Source organism: Ochlerotatus camptorhynchus, unplaced genomic scaffold, assembly GCF_037179485.1.
Source record: "Ochlerotatus camptorhynchus isolate MF236.1 unplaced genomic scaffold, CSIRO-AGI_Acam_v1.1 ptg000002l, whole genome shotgun sequence".
In the NCBI taxonomy this organism is placed as follows: Eukaryota; Metazoa; Arthropoda; class Insecta; order Diptera; family Culicidae; genus Ochlerotatus; species Ochlerotatus camptorhynchus.
The window spans coordinates 1,026,082-1,045,579 of NW_027040494.1; the positions used below are offsets into that span (position 1 = coordinate 1,026,082).

At 38.3% G+C, this 19,498-nt stretch overlaps 1 protein-coding gene across 1 annotated transcript in view; it reads right to left on the reverse strand.

Moving 5' to 3' along the window:
- The window catches only part of LOC135700797 (G-protein coupled receptor Mth2-like), an 81,274-nt gene extending 62,332 nt beyond the window's left edge, over positions 1 to 18,942 (reverse strand). Inside the window, exons 1-2 of the mRNA XM_065221479.1 lie at positions 17,928 to 18,942; positions 17,718 to 17,853 (exon numbers count right to left, since the gene is read on the reverse strand). Of these exons, the coding sequence (XP_065077551.1) occupies positions 17,718 to 17,853; positions 17,928 to 18,455 (664 nt within the window). The 5' untranslated portion in view covers positions 18,456 to 18,942. The remainder of the gene's footprint in view (positions 1 to 17,717; positions 17,854 to 17,927) is intronic.
- Between the last annotated feature and the right edge of the window lie 556 nt (positions 18,943 to 19,498).

Genomic DNA, 19,498 nt, shown 5'->3' on the forward strand with positions numbered 1-19,498 from the left:
TAGTGGATCTTACAAACGGAAATTGAGTAAAAACCTATCCAATATATTAACATGCCTTCATCTCAGCAAGCATCGACTTCAAAACAAGACGAACAGGTGCGAATAGGTATACAAAGACACAAGGAAACAAAGCCGGAGAACAATCCTTCCGATGCTCAAATAACAAACTCGATGACGAGCTATTTTCTAGTCTACTGCAATTTACATACCAAAAGGTTCTAGGGGGTATAAGAAATATTCCAAATTAAATTATTCATTGCAAATCACTTTACTTCTCAATACTTTATAAAACATTTAATTACATCGCGATGTTTTCATTGTACAGTTCTACATAAGTTGTGTTGTTTAGAATAATTAATAAAATCAAGATGGAGTTGGAATTAGCAACAACAATTGATTATAAGACCTTTCCATTTGAACATTAACATTTGCAATGTTTGTGATAGAAGCACTGAACTCATGGCGATCTTACATAAAACTTATCTGTCTTGAATATCAATCACTAATTGTATTCAAGGCCAACTGATCTTATTCAAGAAAACAACAAGGTTAATTGAACTTATCACGCTCCTCCATAGTTCTGTGCAAGAAAGATTAGTCTTAACAGAATCTTGTTAGGGGTTTATTTCAAACCATTGAAAATAATGGCGATTGATTTTGACATTCTCGGAATGTAGCCATTGACACATAAATGACGATAATAATCATTCGATTTCAGTTATGTCAACTGATTATTACCGTTCCAAATAAGGTTCTGGATTTGACAAAGGAATCTGTAAAATCCCTTTCAAAATCATAAAAAATCTGCCTGTTTCAAATTTATCACTTTGCCAATAAAATTATTATTTTTAAATAAATCAATATTTAAGCAATATCGTCGAGGCGCGTTAGATTTTTCGAACTTTTGTATTGCTTAACGACGGTAAAATAAATATAGCATGGAAAATCGCTGAACTACAAGCTCGAAAATGATCGTCTTTGTTAATATGTCCATGACCAATTTTTATTCACATCGTTATAGGTAAAGGAATACCAAATAATCGAAGAATTTATAACTCGAACAGATTTTCCATCAAGAAACAAGCTACGTATCTAGCAAAAACTGGAACCTGTGAAACAAACTTATCACGTACTGGAAGCACTCTTGAAGAGAAAAACATAACACAATGACAACTTGTCGTAGTTTTATCAGAGGTTTAAAGAGATCTTGAATGCCAATATAAGCATGTATCGATAGGAATGTCAAGTTTTAAGCGAGCCTTAAAAACTACTCTTGAGAACCTTCTTTAGTATGGGCCTCCTTCGTCTTATGATGGTTTTATGGCTGTTTTAGAGTAGGTTTGTAGAATAATTAGTTTTATGTTCAGTTTTATAGAACTTGTCTTGAATACTTCTTCAAGTGTACCATAAAATTCATTTTGTTACTTGGGATGGGGAATTTTATCAGCTTCAACTGCAGAAGATCGATTATCAGCCAAGTGTCAAACTAAATAGTTATTAATTATTTAAGAGATAGATAATCTTATGGCATGATTAAGCAACTGTACTGTGGGCAACACTGTATTCTGCATAGCAGCCATCCCAACTAACAATTTTTGCAATGTAAACGCTTTTCTCATTTCATTTATACGATATGAGGAAACCTTTACTCAACCTCTATACAAGCAAATCTGGCGAACTTAGTCAGCTACTTCTAGCTGAGTTGGTTGGAAATGCTAACATGAAGCTTTAGCACAGACAAACAGACATAACTCATAGAATATTTCTCACTGTAAAATATCGTCGCTATAACATAACCGCCATCTGTTGAGTACACTGTGGTGGGTAGTACGCTGACCAGATGGCGGTGGTGTGAAAACGTCAAACGCAAGGGAATTGACTATGCGCGCTACAAGTGGCGGTACTACCAACTAAGATACTTTTAAATTGACCGATAAATGCTTGTTCGATGAACAACTTGCGAGTGTTATGTCTGTTTGTCTGTGGCTTTAGTGTGATGATTTATTAGCTAGAGAATGATCTTTAGAAGAGGGTAGGTGGATAGTTCCGTTAGAGTACGGCAGTATGAAAATTGAATAGAAGTTGAAAATGAGCGAAGGGCCATTAATGCGACAGTTTTTCAAGATAGACGCACATTTTTGCCTAACCCGTATGATGTACACGGGGACTTGAAGTATGTCTCTAAGTCCACAGGCAAAAATGTGCCTCCCTCTTTTTGCTCATAAACTGACTGCGGCTGTGGAATAGTTCTAGCGACGTTTTCATCACTACCTAAAGCCCCACGTTGGGAAAGTATTTCCAGTCGATGGTGTGTTATAATGCAGTTCTTCTTTACCCGACTATTGTGTTGCTCCTCTCGTCATGACCAACGTGATCATCTCAGAGAGAAAGCAGTAGGGTGGTTGTTGCGTTCATGTGCACACTAGCACCACGTAGTGAGTGAGTTCTGAAATAATATGACCACCATCCGAAAGGACATGATCATCTGAACAACTTTCCTGAAGACAGTAACCTTCTATCTGACCAGGATTTTGAGATACAGCTTATATACGAAGCTCATGTGCACACTAGCGCTGCGTAGTGAGAGAGTTCTGAACTAATATGAACGCCATACAAAAGGACACGATCACTTAAACAACTTACAACAACAGTAACTTTCTATATGGCCAGGATCACGAAATATTCCATGTTGGACCTAAGATCCATATATTATAGCGCCCGTCATAAGTAACTTAAAAGTAAAGCATCTCTAGCGGCGTAGCTCGCAATTAAACCTGAATCTAATGACACAGGCTTGTTGGTCTATCTCAGTACAACAACTTTGTCCATGACAGTATAACTTTATATATTGAAATAAATAACATAATCCACCACAGCCCCCATAGACCGGCAATAAGGATTCCTGACTGTTTAGTTAAGGATTTTCCATGAGGCGTTTCCTATCTTTAAAGTTGAATAAAACAAACTGTGTGTGAAATATTGAGGAGATTTATTTTTCGATTGAAAGGCCTATCAATACCATTATGTATGTATTATGACATCTTTCAAATGGCCTTCGCTTGGTGGCGTGCATCCGAGAGGTTCCATATTCCATGACTCTGGCGCACAAATCGGTCTGAATCTCGTTGATGGCTTGAGTAATGTTGGCGTTGAGGGCATCGCTGGTTTGCAGCGTTTATGTGTAGGTTACACTCAATTGAATGATATCAAGCGTTTCTCAAATGAGAATGATTCATGCCTTCGTCAAATGACTAAGCAACTGATATCACCCATTCGAAGGAGGTCCCCTTTGATAGCGAAAAGCTGCTTTTATCTTCTTTTTTTGGCGTAGAACTACGTCTTTGTCGACTATACTGGGGTGCAAATCAAAAAATATGTGTGGTGAAGTAGTGTTAGGTTTTGAACGCTTGTAACTTTGTCATTTATAGATGAAATTAAAATCCAAATACGCCAATCCATAGGATATTACATTACAAACCTGCTGAATTAAATATTTTTCCAATTATTCTGAAATAAAACTTTTGAAACATGTACAAATGATAATTTTATCACTGTTTTCATTTAATAACCGTTTTTCTCAAACCTAGTCATCACAATCAAGTACCACTTTTTTTTTCCTCTGTTCGGAACTTAACACCACTGCGACCAACAATTTGATCTATTGTAGTATATCCCGTGTCCTTTGTTTAGTGCATGCCATATTACTCCGTCACTATTGAGAAATGATGAAGAATTCGATTTTTTACAGTTGTCATTCTTGCATTTATCGCAAGGATCCGACTCTAATTGAAAGGTCCCGCTATTTATACCCTTCGGAGATTTGAAAAACCCTCCAAAGGCGTGCCCCTTTGTCAGTCAAAATTGGATTCCTTAGCAACAAAATTAAGGACTGACACCGATAATGACCATGCATCAGCACCCTAGTCTTAACCACTTCAAACCAGTGAACAACGAATATTTAGAAGATTAGGAATCACATAGATGAAGACTAACTAACTCATTTTTTCCTTGTTTCAAGATCATCCTCGGTGGACAAAGCCGAGTTTTGTCACTGTCAACAAGGCATAAAAAGTAGCAAGAACTAAGATGTGCCCCTTTGATTACTGAAAAATCCTGTTCCCCTAGTTAGAAGTACACAGCAAAAAAATAATTTTGATATCACATCAAAGTGGATGCACTACAATCATGTCGAAAATTTCATGTAATTTTTATGACCACATAAATAAACAAATGCAGTAAAAGCAGCGTAATGTCAGTTCATGCATTGTATTAATGATAACACTAGTTTACAACATTTTTGAACTCGGTAAGGTGATGATCATTTCCAATGCAAAATCCTACGCTGAATTCAATGCCGTGGTCAGAAAAAATTAAAGTAGAGCCATTTTTGAGATATACAAAAATTTTGATTTTTTGAATTTTGGACAAAAGTACGATTGCTAAAATGTCAATATCTTTGGAACTAGTGCACCAATTTTAAATCTTTTTTTTTATGAAAATGAAGCTAAATAAATTTGCTATCGTTCACTACAGTATTATGTCTTAATTAAAAATTTAATTTTGAAGTCATTTAAAAATTTACAGCATTTTTTTATTTTTCCTGTGAATTTTCCATAAAAATCTTGTTTTAATCAACATTTTTAATGGGATAAAAAGATTCAAAAAATCATTCCATAATTTATTCTTAAAGTCCATTCAAAACCGGAGAAAATGAGCCTTTAATGGATGAAATCGGTTGGAAATTGTCGAAGTTATGAGCATTTTTGTAAAACACTTAAAATTGTTGCTGAAATACAACAGCTTTAGAGTTCCTTTTCTAGGTGTCGTTGTAAGCATCAAAATCGCATGTAAAGTTTTCATGGGAGATTATTTTCTCTACATATCAATTTGATTAAGGCATATCTGGATTTAAAACCGAGTTGATACAAAAGAATTTTATTTAGGTTTTATTAAAAATGATTGAGAATCGAATGACTTTGTCTTCGATGTTTTGTACTTGTTTCTCGAATCAGAAACCAACAATAGTCACCCATCATTGCTTCATCCCAAAACCCTTGGTAACGACGTTCCATCATCTTCATTTGTTGCTGAAAACGTTCGCCGTGCTCATCACTCTCGTCGCCAAGATTTTCCGGGAAAAAATCCATGTGAGAATGTAGGAAATGTATCTTCAAAGACATATTCACACCTGTGTTTAGTGAAATAAAAGGATTTGAAATTAATTATATGTAACAAACACAATATTTTTGATTTATACCTATTTTCTCATAATTTTTGAGCAATTCATCGACGGCTTCCTCATAATCTGGGCTTCTGAAATTTCCAAAAAAGGTTGTGACAACACGCTGGAACGATTTCCACGCTTCTTCCTCATCTGGTGTCAAAACTGTATTGAATGCGGAATCATTGAGCAGTTTTTTGATCTGTGGGCCAACAAATACACCTTCCTTTATCTTTGCGTCAGATAAATTTGGAAATACTGATTTCAAGTACTGGAATGCCGGCCCTTCTTTTTGCAACGCTTTGACGAAATTTTTGAGTAGCCCAAGTTTTATATGTAGTGGTGGAAGTATTATGCGTTCTTTTACCACAAGAGGATCATTTTTAACGTTGTCTTTACCAATTGTGAAATTATCCCGTTTTGGCCAATCTTTTCGGACGTAGTGTTCCTTACGAGCTCAACTGTCCCATTTACACAAAAAAAAACATATATTTTGTGTATCCCTGTTGCAATCCAGTCAACATGGCAACCACTTAAGATCGGAACAAATTTTCCAATTGTGTTGATTGTAATTTATCAAATTGAGCAATAGAGCCATTGATTCATACGTTTCCTTCATATTAACGGCATGAGCTAATGGAATAGAAGGTTTCTCATTCCCTTGATGCAGTAAAACGGCTTTCAAGCTCAACTTGCTGCTATCGATGAATAAACGCCATTCAGCTGGATCATATGGCTCACCAAACTCTTCAAACAAGCCGTTTACGTCATGGCAAAAACATGCCTTGTCCTTTGTAGAATAATATTTGTCAAATTTCTTGTGACGATTCCTGTGACAAGAAATTTTGACCTCCTTGCTCAGCATGTTGTGTTCTTTCAAGCGTGATGCCAGCAATTCGGATTTCTCTTTCGATAAGTCGAGATCTCGCACCAAATCATTAAATTCGGATTGTGTAAACAGTTTTGGGTTTCTTTCCAATTCCACCTCGAAGTCTTCCTCGCATTCCTCCTTGAATTCCTCCTCACTTTTTGTAACGGTCGATTCAACAGAGGGCGCTCGTTTCCGCTTTGGATAAACAGGATACGGGACCGAACTTGAATGTGGAACAGGTTTTGTCATAGAAGCCACTTGTGGATACTCAACTGTTTTGTGACGTCCTTGTTGCTTAACTTTTGTCAAGCAGAAATAACAATCCGTTGCATGACAAAACGGTCGACGCCATATGGTGGGCATGTCAAAGGACAAATAGCGACTGACAGATAACAAATAATAACTCACTTAAGTAAGACATTAACACTTATCAAAAATAGATGAAGTAAGATAATGTCGATCAGGAAAGAACAAAGCACTACCATGCTGTACATAAATTGTTTATATGAAAGTTATTCAAAAAATCAATTTACCTTGCGCCTGACATCCACCTAGCCAAGCACGTTTTGCACGAACTAAATAATACTTTTGGAATCCACGGTTCGTCAAAGTCTCCAGGATCAATTTTAAAATAACAGTTTGCAACGAAGCAGTGAAATTGACCGATTTTGTAAATATATAGTTGCCACACGCGTAACAAAACTTGTGAGGATCATTTTTACACTTGAATTCACGTTTTGTCGTATACATCGTTAAGCAATGTTAAAGAAAGAAAGCTGTCAAATTGAGTTGGTTGCGTTAGGTTCTCGCCGAGCGGTCTCACAAACACTAGCGTAAATTATATTGTTGAAAATATCCCATTTAATTTTGCGTGACAGCTGGTAGTGTTAGTGAAATTCACCGTATGCGTACACGTCCGCAGAAAGGCTTACTGGAAGTGGTGCATGAACCTAGGAGCGGGACAACGGCCAATCTTGGAACATTCAATTTCCATGATTTTACAAAAAATTTCATAACTTCGACAATTTCCAACCGATTTCATCCGTTAAAGGCTCATTTTCTCCAGTTTTTAATGGACTTTAAGAATAAATTATGTAATGATTTTTTGAATCTTTTTATCCCATTAAAAATGTTGATTAAAACAAGATTTTTATGGAAAATTCGCAGGAAAAATAAATTCTGTAAATTTTTAAATGACTTCAAAATTAAATTTTTAATCAAGACATAATATTTAATATAATTCAAAAAATCAAAATTTTTGTATATCTCAAAAATGGCTCTACTTTAATTTTTTCTGATCACGGCATTGAATTCAGCGTAAGATTTTGCATTAGAAACGTTAGTCAACCACTAAAGTTCACACTTTTTATGTTGTTTTGTAAACTAGTGTAATTTTGTCCTTTTTAGCAAGTAATATTACACCATATTTTCGACATGATTGTAGTGCATCCACTTTGACGTGATATCAAAATTATTTTTTTGCTGTGTAGTCAGGACTAGGAATCGGTGGTAGATCTTACATCCCGTAACGCACCACGAAAAGGTGATCTACCCACGTTACGGGGCATCAAGTACCACTTGGTTGCACATCGTTCTGAAAAGATATAAAACAGCACTGCTGTCGCGCTTCTGCTCACAACAAACCAATCTCACCAAGGTGGTCATTCTCTAAAACAGGCCTGATAGAACTAGGAACTGTAATTATTAATTAAAATGTCAAATGTACCAAAGTTGAAAAGACGCATCTGTGTCACTTGAAAATTCATGCATGTAAACCACACAAGCACAAGAAATAAAGATCATTTAAAAGTCGCTTCTGCTCATTACCGCTTCCGACGGCGTGACGCTTGGTCCTGCAGTAAGCAGAAGCAGTTCAGTGGTTAAAAGTGACTTGGGTCCCGTCAAATATATTATATTAACAATATGATCCACTCTTTCACTTAACTGGCGAACCAAATTTTTAGCGATGAAAGCACCTCTGTGGCCAAAAAGGCTACCAATGTATTTGTTTATCGTCACGAGGGGTAAACCAAATGAAAATTTGTTTAATATTTCAAATGAATTTATTTCAGCATATTATTTTATGTCAGTGACATGTCAGACAAATTTAAAAGTAATATACATAATGTAATTAATGAAAATAATGTGACTCGTACTTTTGTAATAAGTGCTATATTCGCACCCCTTGATTGTAATTGAATGATTGTTGCTGACCTTTTTCAACGCTAGATGGTGCGTGCAGCAATATTTAGCGGGTCGCCATTGCAATATTTGGAAAAGGCATGAATGGATCATATTGTTAAGGTTCAATTTACTTTGATGCATTTTTTAAAAATTCAAAAGCAGTTTTTTTCGACGCATTATTTTAGATTGCAAAAAGCTCGCGTCATTTTGCGTAAAATATCAAAAGGAATCGAGTAGTGCGAGCTTTTTGCAATCTGAAATAATGCGTCGGAAAAAACTGCTTTTGAAATTTTCCAAAAAGCATCAAAGTAAATTGAACCTTAATATGATATATTTGGTCACGTTCAACTAAGGGGCTGTTCATTAACTACGATGGGGAGGGAGGGGCAATAATCCCAAAAGTTTGTCTTTGTAGTTAATGAACAGCCCCTAATACGAAACGCGGAAAAGTTATTTATGCAAAACAACCCCCACTCTCCTCTATAACGACAACCTGAAAAAAACATGGACCTTAACGATCACTTTTTTCCGGGAAATAATTGTTAAGCATACAACAATGCAGTAAAAAAAAAGTTTAATTCCGTTAACTTTTTTACCCAAGTACTCCCCAGAGAGCTTCGAATTTGAGAAAAAAATCGCTTTGATGTTATTCTGTGGGTGATTTACCACCAACTGACTGTAAAACATATCTGGTACCGTAAAATGGGGTAACATTGATAGTTTTTTAAAGTATATTCTATATAATTTTTACAGCAATGAATGTTTTTTCAAATTTTATATTTTTAAAACAAGTACTGAGGATCCAACAGTTAATTCGTTAGTAATTTGTTTAACTAAAATAATGCTCGATGAATGTAGAAAAAAATGGGTGAAACTCTAACAATTTAGTTCTTTAAATATGAAACTTTGAATGAGTATGTAATCAGAAAACATCATAAGCAATAAGAATACAACATTGAATTTGTGATGGCTATATCGGAGATACATTTCATAAGTGAACACCACCCTTTGAGTGCTTTTTCAAACAGGCGAAAAACACGAAAAATGTTTTTAATCTATTTGTTAAATATGTAACACATACTATATAAAACTATATACGATATCAACGGAAATACCTTAAGCTACAACATGGAACCAATGTCTCCAATTTGAAAAAAGTGTAGCGAGTAAATTTAATCTTTACATTATACTATCAAAGTTACCCGTATTATCAAAGATACCCCGTTGTACGGTACCTCTATCTATGCAATTAGATAAACATCCGAAGTTCATCTTTTTTTACATATTCTGCACCAGAGATACTTTCTGCCCCACCCCATTCATAAAAATAACGGTGGGAAATCCTGTCAGGGGCGGGGCTTAGAAAGTATTTTTTGTGCAGAATATGTAAAGAGAGAGGGGCGTCGAATGTTAACCCAAATGCATATACCGCGCATCGTAGAGAAAGAAGCTCTATCTACTGTTTCCAATTGGGCTCTTTAAGGGGATTGAGGTAAAGGCATATTCATAATCTACATTAAACATGGAACCGAAATTCGAAATTTAATCAAAATTGGAGTACTGGAATTTTTTTAAATAAGGGCAATTGCTTTAGCAAATATCACCATCTTAGCGCCCCTCAGTGGGACTTTGTATGGGAGCGAGCTGTCAATTTGTTAGTTTAGTGTCAAACAGTGTTAATATTTTGCTTTAAACTTTGATTTAAAAATCGAGATGAAAGTCTACGGTTTCGAAAAAAAATGTCGTTGTGCTAAAAAAAACGAAGCTCTTTCAGATGATGTATAAAAATCGACAAACTTTTTTTTAAATAAAAGAACCCAATTAGCGTAATTACTCAGGATTGCTTGTGTGATTACGAGCCCGCGTTTCAATAATATCTTATTTCGAGAACATTGTTCATTTTTTTAGTATTATTAGAAACTAGAAAGTTTAATTTTTCACAAAACACACATTTTTCATGTCCATATGTAATATTCATAGAAAAAAACCCGAATTTATCCACCTATGGTGTGATCAGACCCTTCTTACTTATTCAAGTTTATTTATTTTATTGTCATTATCAGTGACCAAGCCCCCCACCCCCGTGTCATCCAGTGACGCTACGCCACTGCCTGGGGTACCCGGACTATATCCGGGTGTAGTCTATTTGGTGAGGCTACCAATCACCTTATCATCGTATTTTAATGTGATTTAATGGGTTTTAATTCAATTCATATTCAAGCAACTTCCCCGGAGTACCCAGAACATGTCCAAGTGTGTCCAATGTGGTCTGGAACACTTAACACGACTTGCATTGATCTTATTTTTGAATTCTGTAGTAATTTGATGTGTCGCATGATGGTTTTGATACGTTTTCCGTTAAATCCAGCGTGAAGGCCGATATTCACCGGATCTTATTCCGGCCATATCTCCGGAACCGGTTCACCGATTCCAAAACCGTTCAATAGCGTTCAATGGGACCCCAAGACCTATCTTTTGGCGCCAAGTTTGTCCAAATCGGTTGAGCGGTTGCTGAGAAACGTGAGCGCATTCATTTCGTTACATACACACACACATACACACATACACACGTACACACACACACACACAGACATGTTCCGATCTCGTCGAGCTGAGTCGAATGGTATATGACACTCGGCCCTCCTCGGCCTCGGATCGATAGTCGGTTTTTCAAGTGATATCTATACCCTTCTTTGTAAGAAGGGTAAAAACACGGCATACATTTGGACGCAGTGCGAAAATAACATGAATTGGTCCTACCAAAATCCATTACTCTACACAGAGGCAAGTAGAAACGCCTGGGAAGTTGAAACGGTAGATGTAACTCTTCGCGGAAGTGAATAATCACTGAGATCATTTCTAATATAGTTTGCGGTAGTACACAATGCCTCTCAAAAATAATTACAGTGAATATTCACTTCCAAAGAGATATACGTACTGTTTCAACTTACACCGGTGTACCTTAACTATGATGTTTACTATCAAACATTAAACAGGTGGAGAACCTGTATACAAGCTTTTGCACTGACTTTGAAATTCAATAGCTAAATCCCCTAAATTTCAATATATGTTGTACTAAGCACCTACGTTTTTTTTCCTTGATTTGTTTTCCGTGCTGAGCACCAATGCTACCGACGCCAGGGAGGCAGCTCCCACACCTGGACCCTACCCTATCGACCCATCAACTCATGAACCGGGGACCAACGGCTTTACTTCCCTTCCGAAGGAAGGCGTGATCAGAGATGTTATGCCTCAGAACATCCCGGCGGCGCCGACTGGGATTGAACCCAGGCCTGCTGGGGTGAGAGGTAATCACGCTTACGACTACACCACCGGCGCCGCTTGGAGCACCTACTTATTGGAAACCAAACGTTTGATTTGAGAAAAGTCACAGCATCATTCTACGAACACGCTGTTAAGTACAAAATGATGATGCATGATAAGTTTATGTTATGGAGAACAAAGAGGTGCTTTAACCCCGTAGGATCGTTATACCCCTTCCTCCCCTACGTAGGCGTAAACAGACGTAACTCTTCATTGTGTATCTTCGTTCATGCATTTAACGGTTGATTAGAATATTATCAGTTCCGCGAACTACTCGCCGCAGCGCTGGCATCGGATTACTTTGACGTTTCTATATATTCTATAGAACTTTTATGCAATATTGTTTACGAGTTAGCGAGCAAGCTTGTTTTCCGCGAGAAGCCAGAGAGATGTCGTTACTGAGGTTATATGTTTTAAGATACTATGTTTTCAAGATCAAGTTTTTCTAAGAGTTACGTCTGTTTGTCTGTGGTACTATCCTCTGACAGGTAGAACAACTGCATGTTGCGTTATCATAAAATGCAATCTTCACTTTCTTCTCTGCTTCAGCATCCTAACTTAAAACTAATGATGGAGCTACTGAAAAAAATTAATGTATTTTTTGGCAAATGTTTTATCCCACAACATGCATGGCGTTTTTGTGTACTATACTGAGGTGCAAATCAACAAAAGATGTGTGACGAAATAGTGTCAGTTCCTATTGTAGTCGATGTCAATGTCAAATTCATTGTACATTGATCACAGCAAAATAACTCAACATTGATCAACCCAAGGTAGTTATGTAGGGGAAATTCTGTCAATTCTTAACCATTATATTAAATTTAAATACATTATCTCATTCGTAAGATGAACCGTGGTCTGATTATGCTAACATGAATCGTCGCGAACCATAACCGAAACATTGAAATACTTTAAAAATTTAAGATAAAGTATAATAATTAAAAATGTATGACATACACCACCGATGATAAGTTTAAGGACACCCCAAAAAACCATGCATATATGTTTTGTTCAATTTCCGATCTCCAAAGGTTATTTGAATGGTATGAATGGTATAGCATAAGGGAAGGTCCATTAATTATGTCACGCCCATTTGGCACATTTTCAACCCCTTTGTTACATTTTGTATATGGACCTTAATTGTTTTTTGTAAGGCTCGTCACAGTTTCCAAAACCCCCCCCCCCTCCCCCTGAAAGTGTGACATAATGAATGGACGATCCCTAAGTGTTCTACTACTACTTTTATTTGAAAATTCTGAGAAAATCAGTCACGATTCTTCAGAGTAAATTTTGAAAAAATATTGTAATTTTGGGTGAACTTTTAGCACACAAAATTTGAAAATTATATTAAACCATTTACCTACGAGAAAAATTCCATTCAATACCTTTCATATGATCTAAAGCGAACGAAAATTGGACGTATCATGGCAGAGATATGAACATAACAAATTTGTCATGTTTTTTGGGGGTGTCCTTAAGCTTATGCTCGGGAGTGTTCATCAATTTTGCGTAGTTCTACGCAGAGATGCCAGAGCTACGGAAATCTCCATAGATCTACGGATTTTACAATTTTTTGCGGAAATACGGATCCGTAGGCAAAATCTACGGAATTCGGTACAGTTTCTACGGATTTTTTTCTTCAGTGTACGTCTTCCTTCAGAATCGAATTTTACAATCTAGAGTATAATCTGATTCTGAAGGGAAAGAAGCATAAAGTAAAATATACCCCTGCAACTTGTCAACCGTTTTCTTGCTCACTTATCCGCTTTTTGATGGAATAATTTGGCGTTGACGGCGACTCTGTAGTTCTTCCCTCCTATGAAATATCCCGTAAGCAAACGTCAGACTGTGTGTGAAACATGGCATCTCTTCACTCCGCCGAAAGTTCCCATAATATACTGTCAATCTTTGCTTGAAGAGAAATGTTTTCGACGGTGCCGTGTGAAGGCGAATAAAAGTCGTGTCGAGACCAGTCTTGTAAGCGGTCACCGTAGTCGACACATTTTCTGTGATAATCAACTGCCTTTGCTTCCGACACTTGCAAAACAAGCTTTCAAATTACAGTACCAAACTAAAATGTCATATGACAGGCTCTGTCATACGACACTGTCGCCGAAGACCGTCACGAATGTATGTATTTTAGTTTTTCTCATAATAACAGCTGCTAATGTTTTGCTTGTGTGAATTCTGAATATAACAAGCAACGATGTCCTAGTTATTATGGTCGGATCAGAAATGGTTTAATTTACACCAAATTGAGGAATTAGAACGAAATCACATATGTCATATGATAGTTATTTGAAAATTTTATTTTTGCTCGAATGTTGTTCAACCGTTTGCGTTATGTAAGAGAGACGACGCTCTCTTCCCCGTCAGCTTGATGATGATCAGGCCTTCAACGTGTTCAACAAAAATCACGTAATCCATAAGTCGTCGTACTTGTCTGGCTTCAAAAGGAAACTACGGTTAAAGCGTGGCTTTCTTATTAGATTACGACACCACTATACCACCGCTACGGGATCACAATTGATCAGATCGCCGAAGATGGTCTTGAAACCCCTGCAGTGGATCCTCAAATTGAGCTGGAAACCATTGCCGTGGATAATGAGACAGAATTGCTGCTTGGGAAACAGGAAACGCTCCTTTGGATTGAGGACAAATGTCTGGAAATCAATCCCGCGCAAAACAGGGTTCCTCTGTCATTAATATATGACGAGCACGGCGTGACATATCTCATGATTGCATCCAGTGAAACTCGTCGTCAAGACCGGCGTGTGGCCAAACCACAACATATGTTGTAAATGACAATGAAAGTTCTTCGCCTTAGAGTTTCCGAAGGCTTGCAATGCATTTTTAAGTTCCCGGGGACCGTAAATATCACACGTGTCACCCTTAAGGACCGCCTTATTCATGGAGCAGTGCATTGAGCGAAATCTATCCTTCCTCAAATCAATACCGAATTCAGTACAGTATTGGCAACAAAGGAAGAGAAATTTGTTCACCATAATGCGACAATTAATCATGTTTTGTTGTCTTTGACATCATCCACATCCAGAGGGCCAGTCACTTTCGAATGTATGAGAATGGTAGGAAACCATTTGGAAATACATGAAAATTTTCAGTTTTTATTCATTATCGTCTTTATGGGCAGTTTTAGATGCATGAAAATTGCACGAGTACATTACTATGGTGATTAGGTAAACACTCGTTTATTTGTTTCCTTCTGTGAAAGTATATTTAGTCAGAAAACGTGGATTTTCTGATATTCTCCATACTGCAAAAATGATTTTCCTATTTACCACTGAAGGGGCGACATCTCTCGGATCTTCAGTATAGCTACTACTCAAGTCATATAATTAATTGGGAAAGCCTACGATGTTTCTCACACTCAGTGCAAATGAGATGAAGTGGCCCCACTTGTTGAATCTCCTACATCGATTGTCAGAAGGACACAATGGCAATGACTTAACAGATTCTATCCAAGAATCGACTGCACTACAAAGAGCAACTCTGATGAATAATGATACAGTCACGTGCTGGGTGTTATTCAACAAGCTGGTTGACACGATTGAATTTCAGCACCGTGGAAGTCCTCACGCGCACATCTTGCTATGTTGTTTAGCCATAGGATCTCCGGAAAGCAATCAGTGAAAGTATGCCAAAAACTACAGGTGCAACAGTATTATGGTATTCATGCCTGTACACCATCGGCCCTTTTCAGGGCCACCATGATTTTCCAAAAGAGTTAAATTTCTGAACATGCCCAACTAAAATTTATATCAAAAGTTTTTTTTTAGAGAACCTCGCTCAAATTCCTATTCCTTCACAAAACACAATTCCTGCTGCAGTTAACAAATAACATTTATTATATAAGACCACGTAGTCTAACGTTACCATTGCGTACAATCCCAGAGGGCTGTCCCTAGTAATTTTTCAAAAGTTCTTTCATCGATTTATCATTTAACGTAAAATAAAACCTTAGAACTAAAAAAACAACTTCGACTAAAAAAGAAATCCATAGAAATCCGTAGATTTGAATAAGTCTACGGAATTGCATAGAAAAAGTAGAAGGGTCTGTGCCTAGGGGCACGAACGGAAGCTTGACGTAGGACCGCTAGTGGACGGAACAAATGTGAACATTTAGTTCTTTTAATTGATCAATAATCAATTATCTTAACTCTTTCCGTTTTTTATTTGTAAGCGTATCAAATTTGTAGTATGTATTTCAAAGAGAAAGTTGATGAAGAAAATCCAAGGGACTGTCAACTTGAGTATTTTCGATTCATCTACCCGACTTTAAAAGGTGTATTTTGAATTTCTTGTTATTTATGAATTTTTAAGTTTTGTGCATTTTGGTATTAAAGTGTATTTAATTCACCCCTCACAGGATTTCCTTCCGAATTATATGAATGGGGCGGGGAGGAAGTATCGTTTGTGCAGAATATGTAAAAAAGGAGGGACTTCGAGAGATTGAACTCGTGAGAGCTAATTTTTTCACAAATTTGATTTAATTGGCTTTCTGGGGACTGAATATACACCCAAAGCGAATTATTCCCACTTCCCTCCAATTATGTATGGATTTTTAACACTTCCTACCAGCGTGTTCTGGAAAATGGTCGGACGATGATTAATCTCACCAATACATTCGGGCCTACAATTCCACACCTTCTATAGAGACCAGGTTGAGCCTTGATAGCTAGAAGCTGCTTGCGGGAACTGATGACCTTGACAAATGTCCAAATAATACTCTTAACAAATTTATGGTGGTCCTGAAAAGGACCGTTTTGTAGTGATGGTTGAGTAATGCTGAGCTGGGTGTTCAACACGGATGAGGCTGTCGAGCTGTATGTCGTTTGGAGCGAGGGTGACACGCTTGGCATAGATGACCGACCCGCAGCGACTCACGAAGAGCTACTGATTTCGATCCATAGCATAGCGGTGCAGCTTCTTCCTCCTTTGATGGTTGCTTATGTGGGCTCTGCAGCTCGCTCGTTGTTGTGACTGGAGAACAATTTTCAACATCACACGCCGAAAGCTCTGCTACTGCTGCTACTAATTTCAACGACCGAACACCACCACTCAGTGGTGTGGTCGTTGGGAGCGTGTGGTTCTGAGTATGGCGATGAGCGTGCACAATATTACGCAATTCCATCCTCCCTATTCGCACGCGCCCGAGGATCGGAGGCGAATGCCATTTCGACTTGTTTCGTCTACTTACTACTCTCTGACGACTGTGCTGGGGAAGCAGCATATGCATGTAGGTAATTGGTGGATTTGTTAAGTAATTCGACGCTTTTGGACAATGCTGGACATTTACCAGTTTTTCAATAGTTCCTTGTTAAAATTCAACATTCGAAAGCATTGCTATCGATGCGTAGCCATATTTCTGATCGATTGGTGATAAAATGAGTGAAATTGGACCAGGGGCAGCTCAGTTATTAACGTTCGAAATCTTTCTTAATTTGTTATATGTTCCATTTTCGGTTTTTACAAAGTGTACCCCCATATAGAAATCAAAGACGTAGTCCTACGTCAAAAAATCTGGCATCTCTGGTTCTACGTCATACTGCGGTCGTGTCTAGGACACAACACTTTAATTTTTTTTTTCCTTGATTTGTTTTCCGTCGATCTTGTTTTCCATGCTGAGCACCAATGCTTCCGACGCCAGGGAGGCAGCTCCCACACCTGGACCCTACCTATCGACCCATCAACGCATAAACCGGGGACCAACGGCTTTACTTCCCTTCCTAAGGAAGGCGTGTTCAGAGATGTTATGCATCAGAACATGCCGACTGAGATTGAACCCAGGCCTGCTGGGTTGAGAGGTAATCACGCCTACCCCTACACTACCGGCGCCGCTAAGTTGAGAAGGATATGATTGATATCTCTAAGCCGGGGGCTTCCTCCAAATTGGGAACCCTGGCTTCAGCCCACCATCGCCCTTCCGTTAATACTACACTCTGTATAATTCATATTTTAACCACATTGATCAAATCGGTAACGTACAGTTCATCTACTCTTGAGATTGTCTATATAGGTATATGTCAAATATGTTCCCATCAACTATGGCGCCATCAGTTTTAATTAGCCGAAAAAAATCAAGCATCGTCCACCTACCAATAGAATATGTGATGCTTCCTTCTTCCAGCGGCAACGGGCACATGTAAGCTGCAACTAAACCCGTGTCATCACCCACCGCCAGGCAGTACTCCTCCTGGGGTACGACCATATCCATCAATAGAATAGCTCCAGCCTGAGGATGAACGAACAAGTGAATAATCACCTCCATTTTCCGTTGACATGCCCGTATGCACGACTGAAACTTACGTCATCCAACGCCCACTGGGAAGCATCCTCGATAAGCAGCGCCGGGCATGGTTTCTGATGGACAAATCCAAATATTTGATCCTCAACTAAGTTCACCAATCGAACGCCATTCGCAGTCGTTACATTCGTCAACAAAGCAGGCGACAAAAGACTATTACCATCGACGCAGGTGGTGACACTTTCCTCACGACTGACGAACCACTGGCCCACTGGGCAACATAATCTAACACAGTTCGTCACTTGGCATACGCAGCCTCGATAGTAGTTCGGAACACTAATTCTGACGTCATACTCAACATAATCGTAGTTTATCACCGCATAATGCTCTGGCGTGTACTTAATGTTACTGTAAAGGATATTCCCCAGGGTATCGCGCACTCCGCTAGTTATGTTCACTGAATCACGAAATTCGCAAGGCAGCTGCCCAGCGCTATCAGTTCCTCCAGCAGCAGCAGCAACAACAAGAACCACAACTGTGACTAAGCTGTGCGCAACTGATAAGAACCCACCAGCCCGTATCTTTGGCATTGCGCGAGTAAATCACCACACGATTATTCGGATAGCTTCGATCGAAAGTCACTTCACAATTGAGCTCTGCCCAAATCATAGAAACCAACCAAAGACCTAGCTTGGTTCATTCCTTATTTCGCTAATGTATAAAACACCTGCCCGGCAATGACCACTTCTCCAAACAGGCAAATCGGATGTAGGATATATTTATTTATCAACACTATTTGTTCCTCGCCACAAGCCGTAAATGTTTACATGATCATAAATGGGAAACGAATTTCCCGAATCCGAAACCGCGGACACTCCCAATTGGCACCTAAGGTGCTTGAATCTTTTGTTGACTTCTGCAATTGATTTCTGTCTTCGACGCAACAAGCGATTTCAATAAGCACCACGATAAAACCATTTACCCCATTTGCACCAAACAGTGTAAGCAGCACACTTTGCAAGTTTAGCTCGAGCGGACAACTTTATCGGCGGGTGGTCATATGTAGACTAGCGAGCGGACGCCAGCCAAGAGAGGCACTACTAGCTCGTGCGCACTTATCTACCACAACAGCCGCACTGCTTTGCTTGCTGGGTTAGTTAGTGATTTGGATAGCATACGGTAATGCTCCAGCCACTAAGCACTTCCAACAGGCATTAGCACAGTCACTCACGTCTTGGGCGAGAGGCGCCAAAATGATTGGTGAACAATTTTTAATACTAGCCATTTTGGTGACTGTTTCAAATTGTGACCGATGTTCACAAAATTCCCGCCCCGCCCCGTAGGACTGTTAGGAAAGGAATTTAATTTATTTGCACAGACGACTGGACTTGCGTTTTTGGGAAAATGCTTTAGGTTAAACAATGATCACTTCTGTGAATCACCAATTTTGATTCCAAAGGCATTGTAAGGAAAATATCAAAAACTTCAAGAAATTTTAAGTAGAATACATGGAGAATTCCAAACAAATTTTCGGGAGAATTTCAATGAATCCATGAGAACAGATATATAACATGGGAATCAGGAGTCCGTATTGTGCTCTCTTGCCGTGTGGAACTATTTGCTTTTTGCGGAA